Genomic DNA, 10,911 nt, shown 5'->3' on the forward strand with positions numbered 1-10,911 from the left:
ATGTAAATGTAACACCCTAATGTAAAAATCCAGTTTTATTAAAAAAGTTAATTTGCCTCATTTGTTTTTCCAAGGTTTTATATGCTTATCCTTACATTTAATTTAATTTTTTTTCACAAGTAATTAAATTTTTTCTTAGCTTAATATGTTTGTGCATTCATGCTGGTGCATAAGTTTTATTTGGTTGAGTACCTAGGGTTTGAATTCAAATTTCATAGAAATTCAAATAGTTTGAGTTGAGTTTGAAAAAAAGAAAGAAATAGAAATCAGAAAAATAGGAAACACGTTTTCAGCCCAGCACACCCTGGCGGTCCAACCCGGCCTCCTTCTCTTTTCTTCGGCTGGCCCAGAACACCACCCCGCGGCCTAGCTTCCCGGCCCACCGCACCAGCCCAGCAGTCAGCCCAGCGCCGCGGCCCGCGTGCGTTTCTCCGCCGACTGACATGTGGGCCCCGCGTGTCAGCGCCTTCCCCTCCCCTTTCCTTTCTTCTTCCTCCGCGCTGAGCCGTCTCGCCGCGCTCTCTGCTCCGCCCCGCCCAGCTCGCCCTGCCGCTGTCTCGTGGACCACCCCGGTCCCGTGACCCACCGGTCAGCCCGCACCGCACCCTCACCTTCTAGAAGCTCCCCCACCGAGCCTGGATCACGCAGAGTTGTTGCTCTAGATCTGCTTCCCCCGCGAGCAGTCACGCCCGCGATCTCCGCGCTACGCCAGCGCCGGGCACGCACGCCGAAGATCATGGCTTCCTCCTTTAAACGCCCAGCCGCACCCCAGCGTCCTCACCTTCCCCTACCTGCGCACCCAGAGCCCAAGCTCCGCCTGCCTGCACCACAGCCCCGCGTCGCCGACGCTCTGCGCCACCGCCTCCCGGCCCCTGCAAAGCACCGCCGTGGCTTCGCCTTGACTCCAGGAGCCTAACCAAGCCCGCTGTCCCCAATCCAAGCCCTGCAGCGCCGGGAATTGCTCTGGAGCGCAAAGCCGGTGAGTTCTGTGTATCGCCGCAATTGCTCGCCGCCGTGGAAACTCGGGCCGCCCTGATCCCCGTTGCACCCGCACAGGTCCACCAGGAGTTGAAGTACGGGATCCGGAAGCCCGGAGGGGCGCTCCATCGGCCGGACCCCGAGCCCCGCCCATGTGCCGCCGCTTGCCATCGACGCCGGCCTCCCTGCACGGCTACGCAGCTCGATTTCGAGCCTCGGTAAGCATCCACACAACCTCCCCCGTCCTTTTGCACTAGATCTAGTGGCACATAGGTCACCCCGGGGACCGGAACACCAGTCGTCGGTGACGCCCAGCGCAACCCCGCCGTGGCGGATGCCCTGCACCGCTGCACAGCCTCGCGCCGGCCTTGCCGAGGCTTGTGTTGGCCTTGCGGACGCGCACGCACCCTTTGGCGCCCAGACCTGAGCCCAGAACGGCACGAACGCCGCACGCCGGCGAAGCGCCACCACACAGAGCCGCCGCCGTCCCTGTCGGCGCCGCCCAGAGCCCTACCGAGCCCCGCAAACGCCTCAGGTGGATTACGCATGGTGCGTAGACCATCCTAGACCCAAGCGCCGGTCCGTTTAACCCCTGGAAGGCCGGAATCGAGGAAGTCCGGCGAGTTCCCGTGCGGCACCGCCGCAGGATTTGGTCGCCGGCGATGCCCCGCTGCCGCCCGCGCGCCCAAGCGCCCTTGGCCGCCCGATCCCGCACGGACGCTCGAGATTAGATCGTGCCCCGTTTAGATCTAAGCCGCCAGATCTGGATCCGATGGCCCAAAATAGAAGATACCGCTTCGCTCTGGTCTTTTTGCTAAAGAGTCCCTGGACTTTTCGGGAATCAACCCACAGTCCACGTTAGTTCAAAAGTATTTATAGTTATGCTCTTTTCTTTACGTTTTAGACCCTGAGCTTCTGTAAAATCGAGCCCGCCGTCCCTGGGCGTGTGGTTTTGCAGCCTAAACCCTAGATCTATAGTTTAATCACGTATAGGTCCCTGGTTTTTGTTCCTGAGCCCCTGCAACTTCAGTTTTCTTGCAGATAGGTCCCTGGAACCTTGTTTTAGCCTTATCTTTGTCGTTTTAAATCCGTTTTAGGTGGTTTTCGCGCTCACGCGATCGTTGTAACACGTAGAATAGTTCTAGCTCTATTTTGTTTGCTATTTTTATGTAATGTTGTACTGTTTCTTAGCTTTTGTTTTTGTTTGCATGTTTGTGTATGTGCTGGACTTTGTTTTGGCGTTGCGATCGTGAGTAGACGTTGAGCAGTCGGAGGAGTACCAGGAGCCACCCTCCGCGGGACACTTTGAGCAGTAGGAGCAGTTTGAGGAAGGCAAGTATAACATGAACATTCCTATCACTTTTAAATACAATTTCATACAGAGGGATTTATTTGCAAAAATGACCACGGTTGACCGGTATTTGGTTTAGTTTACTCGGGTCATATTAGATCTGGGCCGCTGGATCTAAATCGGACGGCGGGAGTGGATTGGGGTGGGCTGGCGACGACGCAGAGCGCCGGCGGCGGCGCACGGTAGAGAGTCTCCAAACTTCGCCGAAAACGGCCGTCCGGGGCCCGAAAGCTCATGGCGGGGCGGCGGTGACGGTGAGCAGGACCGGGCGAAAACAAGCGCGAGGGAGGGGGAAACGGGCCGGCGAGTTCCTCTACCTCGACGCGAAGCTCCGAGATGGTTCGAAGACGGCGGGGGCGCGACAGAACGGCCACGCGGCGGCAGCTCCGAGCTCCAATCGGCGCGGCGGCGGAGGATAGGGTTTTGCGCGCGGTAGGAGGCGGCTCTGTGGCGAGCGGCGGCGGAGTAGAGCCGGCGGGCGCGCGCGCAGGAGCGAGAAGGGGAGAGGAAAAAAAGGTCGGAGAGCTCCCTTGCTACCTTGCGAAACTCTGGGGCGGTGAACTTGTCGAGGAGAAGGCACGGGGTCGACGGCGAAATGGCGACGACTCGCGAGAAGGAAGACACCACGACGAAGAGGACGACGAGCTGAGCACTAGGGTGGTGTCGGATTTCACCGGAGATGCACGGATGCGGAGGATGGTGGGATTCTGGGGAAAAGATTATTTTAGGGATTCCCAAACAAAGAGCTTCCTATGGGTAGTCTATATTTTTGTGTGGAGTTGCCATGAGAGGTTGGTTTAATATATAGAAGAAAAGTCTCACCATCTCACATCAACTAGCAATGTGGTAACCTCCCTCCCATGCTAATGGGCTTTTCGTGCCTTTAGCCCATTAGGGAACACACGAATGAACTCTTCAGGTCCATTAGAGATTTATGTAGTTTTGATAGACTTAGCCCATTTAAAATTCGGAATTAATTATTTTCGAAATTAAAATAATTCTAGAAAAATCTAGAACTCATATTTAAAGTCCGAAAAATATTCCAAATGGCCCGAAAATTCTAGGAAAAATCCTAGAAATATATTGGGACCTAACGAACTCAAATAAAATATTTGGAGCTCATGAGAAGATTTGGTAGAGCCTCTAAAAATTAGAGTTTGCTCTAGAGAAAATGGGAAAAGAATCCATAAAAATCCGGAAAATTCCCGGGAAGAACTTTTGATGATAGAACACGTTTTGAAAGGTTTTCACACTCAACAACACTATGCATGTGACATGAATGCATCACCAAAAGAACAACATCATTTAATTTGAAAAACAACCAATATTTATTTTCTTTTACACTAAATTCTCTTTGAAGAAAAGTAAATGTTGAGAAAATTTTAAAACTATGAGAAAATTGTTTATTTATTTTTTTAATTTTAATCACAGTCTAAAATCCAAAAATTTCAGGGCGTGACAATGGCTTTGAACGTCGCCGCCGATATGTCGTGCATGGTGATGGACGGCATCTTGGCATCGGCCATGGCGCCGAGGAGCTGCGCCCTGAAGACCGGCGAGCGGGCGGCGAGCACCGCGCGGTGCGCGGGAAACATCTCGCCCTCGACGACGTAGGAGCCGTCGGCGCAGTCCGGAAGGCGGCCAAGGTGGCTTCCCATGTCGGACGGCGGCACGTCGACAGGGTCGTCGTCGTCGTCACGCGCGACGATGACCCCGCACACCATGGTGACCAGGCCATCCGTCGCGTCTCGAGATCGCTCTACTTGACGAGCTGATGCCACCCCCACACTTGCGGGTAAACAAGCGGGACGATAGCCTCCCTGCGCGGTGAGACGATGGCCTGCCGTTCTTGTCCATCACGAAAGCCTCGAAGAAGATAGCTTTTGCCTCGACGGATTTGCTCACCATCTGCCATCTGGATGTAGAGAGACAAGTGCTCAGGGGCGAGCTCTCTGCTGATCCCACGGGGGGGGGGGGGGGGGGGGGGGGGGTTGCGGCGGTTAAACCTCCACACTTGGCCCCCGGCTGAGATATCATCGGAGATGACTGATCTGCTCACGGCGAGGTCATTGATCTTCGTGTTGTCGAACACGAACTTCAACTCGAGGAAACGAGCGTCCAGCATCTTTTCCAGCACTACATCAAAAACATAAAAAGAAGGCACAGGAATCACATATGAAAAAAAATCCTCGTGCTGGTACAGCTCTGACGGGTCCCAACCTAATGGTCTCTGACACGATTTCCAGATCAATAGTCTAACATCAATTTTGCCAAAATTAACAGAAACAGATCATGTAGCATCAAAAAAAAGAACGAAACCTTCAAGTTTGAGAAAACCTAAGACCACGCACGCGAGAATGAAGACTTACTGTCCCAAACGAGCTGGTGCTCCGGCGGCCTCTGGCCTCGCCTCGCCGGCGATGGAATTAGGTCGTCGTGGCCCCCACAACAAGGCTACGACTCCCGCCGTAGCAGCCGCCGCCGCCCGCCGCCGAGTCGCGTAGGGCTCGTTTTTACAGTTTAGGCCGGCTTCAGGGATGAGAAGGTGGCCGCCGGCTCTGTAGAATTCTCTCCCACACGCGTCGTTGTCGTGTGGTGGGCCGGATCCATCAGAGAACTGTGCAGCGCATGGGCTGCGGCCCAGTATCTCTATCGGGACACGTGCGGCCGGGCAGGCACATGACGGGTTAGGTAGTGGCCTATCAAAGTGGTGTCCAAAAAATAATTAATGAGAAAACAGGGATACCAAAGACTATACGACGTTTAGTAGTAGGCAACGTTCCCAATTCCCATTGCAGTGTGGCGCCTGATGACTTCGCAATCTTGAAGATTTCTCGGCTCAGTTTTTGAAGATGCTCGTAGGGGTAGGATTTTGCGTACATGTGTTCATAAGGGTGTGAGCGTGCGCGAGTTGCGAGTGTCTAAGTTGTCTTGTGTATTAAGAAAAAATATATATACACTTCATCATCGAAGTTGCACTATTAATTTGATAGTACTCCAAGGACTTTATCAAGAGGTAGGACGGCACGATTGTAGTCAGCAAATACAAGGACTTTACTATGCGTACTAGCTTCTAGATCTAGAAATCATATTGCAAGTACGACATGAAAACTTGCACCAAGCACCATATATCTAGGGGTAGCATATATGGATAAATCTGTTGAAAGCTATTTTAGATGACGGCATTGAAGCATGTGACAATAGGATAAGATTTTTTTAAAAAAATCCTAAACGTTACGGCTCGGCGTATATTAATAATAAGAAGAGAATTGATCCAGTTTATAGATAAATCTGACCCGAAAATCAAACACTACAACTACAACACATTCAGCTACACCTACAACTAAAACCGATCAGATTGGGACATCGACGGCGCCGCAGACTGGTCGGTTGGATTGGGGCATCAACACGACCACACCACTGCCCAGGTCGGATTGGGACATCGACCCAGGCCTCAACTCACTCTACCCTGTCGAATTGGATGGTCGACCAGAGCCTCTGCACTACTGCACACCATGCTAGGTCGGATTGTCCTCGACACGAGCCACCCCAACACGAGCAACATTTTTTTTCTTTTTTTGAAAAGGGAAAAGAAAGAAAAACGCTGCAGCCATTGCCGAGCGCCTGCCACCAAGATCCGGTTCGCACTGGAGACACTCGTCATCGCCTTCAGAAAAGAAATGACACTAGTGGCACCATCGACTCGTCCCAAGGAGAGATGGGTTTTTACCCGTATCGTCCATGGCGCAAGAGACGGCCGGCCCAAGGAGAGATGGGTTTTCACCCGTATCATCCATAGCGCAAGAGACGGCCGGCAGCCCGGTGCCACCAGCCTCGGCCCACCACCACGGTGCTGCTGGTGAGCCATAGCACGGTCGCATCCAACGACACCACCGCGGCGACGCTGGAAAATGCCCAATGATGAAGCTGGCCGTAAATTATTTAAGAACAACTTTAAAAGAATACGAGTGATCTCGCAACTCGAGTCGACGACCCTCTAGGACTATCGAACTTTTGCTCTCTATATAAGAATCTAGTGCTATAAACTTATCTATCATAATCCTCTTGAGAGACCCTAATTAGCCCTTTATTACAAGTCTTAAACAAGATCATGTGTTGTTGACTTCGGTTGTTGGCTTTTCGCTTGATCTTTGTGGCCTCAACATGGGAAGGCATGACCATAGCACAAGAATAATCGTGACAAACATGGCTCTTTCAACATGACGAGTTTTTATATCGGGGAACCCCGGGACCAAATGTGTCCACGCGGTTAGAGTCACGGAAATCTCGTCTCAACCAATAATAATCAAACTTTTTTTGACCCTTTATGTTTCTTGTACAAAACGGCAGCTTGTTGACATTTATCCTCCATGTGCTGAAAGTTAGAATAGTATAATATAATAATTTCGTATCTTCATCATCATAGAACAAGATTACTACTAGAAGGCTAGCTTATCGTGTACCTCCTTTCAATGTTATATTTTTCAACGTTAGAGGCGTAATAAATCTTTGGAGAAGGTATGGGCACATCATATATTGTGCAAGCTAAGGGTATGACAAATCTCATTTGAGGTTCTGTTTGGATCCAAATACTAATGTGTGAAAGTGTTAAACTTTAGCACTAGATTAGCACATCAAAATATTTGATGATTCCATCATAACTTTGATTTGAAGTCAATACCATTTCAATATGTACATTATTCCCTTCACTCCAATTGCTATGATCACTGTGGTTTTGTCAGAAGTTAAACATATCTAACTTTGATTAAGTTTATCACAAAAGATACCCATACCTACAACATCAATTTAGTTTTGTTAAATTCATAACAAATGTGTGTATTGCTATTTATTTGGTATTTGAGAATTAACATACTTTTCTATATAAACTTGGTCAAAATTAGAGAGATTTGACTTGGGATAAAACTGATCGAGGTGACCAGTAATTTGGAAGGGATGGACTATGTAACTTCGTAGAAGTCTAGAAGAAGAAGAAAAACTATTATATTTTGAAATGAAGAGAGCTAGCCACAAACGAAAACGTTCAACGAACCCAACTGCATGCCCGTGTGTCTATAAATACCTCTCTTGCGCTCCAAGCTTCCAACACACAGCAGCCATTTACGCATCAATCATGGCACGAACACCCATGATCGCCTTGCACCTTCTCGTCGCCCTTTGCATCCTCTCCAGCGTAAGAACATCCTCTTCAGCTCCCAGCGATGTGGACGGATTCATCGGCTGCCTCTCCGCGGCCATTCCGCCTTCCCTCATCCACACCCCAGCGACCAACTCCTACTCTTCGCTCCTGCTGGCCTCCGTCCGGAACCTCCGCTACGTCTTGCCGGGCACCACGAGGCCGCTCCTGATCGTCGCGGTCACCGAGCCCGCCCATGTGCAGGCCACCGTGGTCTGCGGCCGCCGCCACAGCGTCCGCATCCGCACGCGCAGCGGCGGCCACGACTACGAGGGCCTCTCCTACGCCTCCGTCGACCCCGACCAGCACTTCGCCGTGCTCGACCTCGGCGAGCTCCGCGCGATCAGCATCGACGCCTCTAGATCCGAGGCCTGGGTCGGGTCAGGCGCGACGCTCGGGGAGCTCTACTACGCCGCCGCCGCCGCTAACCAGACGTTCGGGTTCCCCGCCGGCAACTGCCCCACCGTCGGCGTCGGCGGCCACCTGAGCGGCGGCGGGTTCGGCGCGCTGTCACGCAAGTACGGCCTCTCCGCCGACCAAGTCATCGACGCGGTGGTGGTGGACGCCGAGGGGAGGCTGCTGAACCGAAGCACCATGGGGAAGGACCTCTTCTGGGCCATCCGCGGCGGCGGCGGCGAGAGCTTCGGCGTCGTCCTGTCCTGGAAGGTCCGGCTGGTGGCCGTGCCGGAGACCGTCACCGTGTTCAGCATCCGCCGGCTGCGGAACGAGTCCGCCGTCGACCTCATCACCAAGTGGCAGGCGATCTCGCCGGCGCTCCCCCGGGACCTCTACCTCCGCGTGCTGGTGCAGAACCAGCAGGCCAACTTCATCGCCCTGTTCCTCGGCCGGTGCGGCGGCCTCGTCGACACCATGCGAGCCCGCTTCCCGGAGCTCGGGATGACGGAGCAGGACTGCCAGGAGATGAGCTGGGTCAAGTCCACCGTCTTCTTCTTCTACAACACCGCCGACAGGCCGGCCGAGGTGCTCCTGGACCGGCGCAACGCCAACTACTACCTCAAGGTGAAGTCCGACCACGTCGCGGAGCCCATCCCGGGGGAGGCGCTGGAGAGCATCTGGACCAAGTGGCTGGAGAAGCCGGAGGCGGCGCTGATCATGCTTGACCCCTACGGCGGCCGGATGCGCAGCATCCCGCCGTCGGCGACGCCATTCCCGCACCGGGACTACCTCTACCAGTTCCAGTTCTTCTCCTTCTGGTTCGAGAACGGGACGGCGGCGCTGGAGCGGCGGCTGAGCTGGGTGAGGGGGGTGTACGAGGACCTGACGCCGTACGTGTCCAAGAACCCCAGGGCTGTGTACGTGAACTACAGGGACCTGGACATCGGGACCAACGAGCTGGAGGGGAACGTGACCAGCTACGCCAAGGCTAGGGTTTGGGGGGAGAAGTACTTCAAGGGCAACTTCAAGAGGTTGGCGGCGGTGAAGAGCATGGTGGATCCTGACGACTTCTTCCGGAACGAGCAGAGCATCCCTCCTCTTCCTGCTGCGAAACGGTAGAGAGAGCTCCGATAGATCCATGCGTTTGATCTATCATCATCCGTGCATGTGTGTGTATGTGGCTTCAATTCTTTCTTAATTAGCGGTGCCTAGAGTACTATTGGATGTATCGTTTTCCCATTTATTTAGTGTGGGTTGGAATAAAAATTTGTTTATTATGTGATGAAGTAACGTGTACCTAATCTGTTCACTTGATTGATCTCTATGAAAATACTATCGTCTATTTGCTTCCAGTTGCGTTGCATGGTGTGTAACGTCGACGGGAACCTTCTCGGGACGTTGGCACGCACGCTGCTAACGCGCTTGGAGAGTCCCATTCGTTTCCATTGTGTGAGATAGCTCAGCTGGTAGTAGGTGACTCTGCATGCATCCTGAATGCCTGATCAAAATTTTCTACCATGGACCCATGGTCATCATCCAGAACCATGCAATGCGATTGGAAGGTCAGCATCATGCCGCATGACATGACGCACGGCGCAGCAAATAAAACAAAAGAGAAGAGGTAGTAGATAGCTAGCTATAGCTAGACTGGTTCAGCATTGTGGACTAGTACAATCTCATCTACTGTACGTATAGCTAGAGACTAGAGACTAGAGAGTAGTGTTTAGTCTAATCTCATCATGGACTAACAATGCTATATAATCGTCTCGTCGCTATAGCTTTCCCCTGTCCTTGTGTCGCTGATCATACCAATGACGTAGCACGGCACACCGCACACCCCAACCGGGATCTCTCCTGAAAACAGATCGTGCATGCATGCATGCTAACAATAATATAATACAACTGCATGTTTGTACAGAAAAAATCGATGCACAGATTTGCTAGAGATTAAAGAAACAATTAAACGGGAAATGTTCTGGGGTCATTATCAGCTGGTCAACAGCTTCTCCCTGGACAAAAGTCAGAGAAAGACATGCACGTCTCTTCGTCCAACGCATCGTTTCATAGCAGTATTTTGTCAGCAGGCAGTCTTTCGTCACGCTATCGCGTAATAACAGCAAGCATTATATTACTGCGACGCATTGGAGCAGCAAAATAAAAATCTGTTTGGATGAGCCTCGCCATCCAAACAAGGACCATTCGTCCAGAGATGTACAATATTGTTAGTACTAGTAGTTCCCAACAAGGACACGACAGGGGAGAGAGACACATAAAGTCCAAGACCAACCACCACCAAGAAGCTAAGCGCCGCGCCATGCCTGCCAATTAGTACGTAGTATAATCAAATCAACTTGCCGCCGCGATCACGTCGCCGAGCTTCTCGATCTAACTAATCAACCGGCCACTAGTCAATGATCAGCTTCTCATCAGGCTCTCAGTTTCCTGTTCGGGCAGGTCTCGTTGACCAATCAGCTCCATCGACAGCGTGATGATCGATGACGATACGCGTGTGCACCAGATTATGGCAACAATATTGTACACTACTAGTCTCCTTTGACTTTCCTTTTTGTGGACCCTTCATTCAGAGGCCACGACCTAGTAGCGATCGTCGTTGGAGTTAGGGGTGCAATTTAATATCCTTTAGTGTACCTCCAATTTTTTTTAGTTTAAAATATTATACTAGTTTTCCAAAATGTAATATTATTTTGAAGAATTAGTATAAAATTTTAAACTAAATAGAATTGAACGTTCACTAAGAGTCACCTCTTTGCACCCCTAGTTGGAGTGTTCAGAGTTGACCCTGCACGTGCAGAGACATTTGCATCCCTTCGCGCGCGCCGGCGGCACCGGTTTGGCCGTCGCAGCGCGGGAAACGTGCCCGGCTCTCTGGACGGATAAGTCTACACGCGCATGTACGTGCGAACGTACGCCGTCGTCGCGTTCGATTAATTCGTTTATTATTAGTGCCGACGCCTCTAATTCTACTTCACAA

General features: G+C 51.7%; 1 protein-coding gene across 1 annotated transcript; it reads left to right on the forward strand.

Annotated features, from left to right (window-relative positions):
- The first annotated feature begins 7,429 nt into the window (after positions 1 to 7,429).
- LOC120712914 (berberine bridge enzyme-like Cyn d 4) lies at positions 7,430 to 9,234 on the forward strand. The gene has a single exon (XM_039998842.1). It carries the CDS (start codon positions 7,461 to 7,463, stop codon positions 9,036 to 9,038), a length of 1,578 nt encoding a protein of 525 aa, XP_039854776.1. The 5' UTR covers positions 7,430 to 7,460; the 3' UTR covers positions 9,039 to 9,234.
- Positions 9,235 to 10,911: the final 1,677 nt, after the last annotated feature.

The sequence above is a fragment of the Panicum virgatum genome, chromosome 6K, assembly GCF_016808335.1.
Source record: "Panicum virgatum strain AP13 chromosome 6K, P.virgatum_v5, whole genome shotgun sequence".
Taxonomy (NCBI): Eukaryota; Viridiplantae; Streptophyta; class Magnoliopsida; order Poales; family Poaceae; genus Panicum; species Panicum virgatum.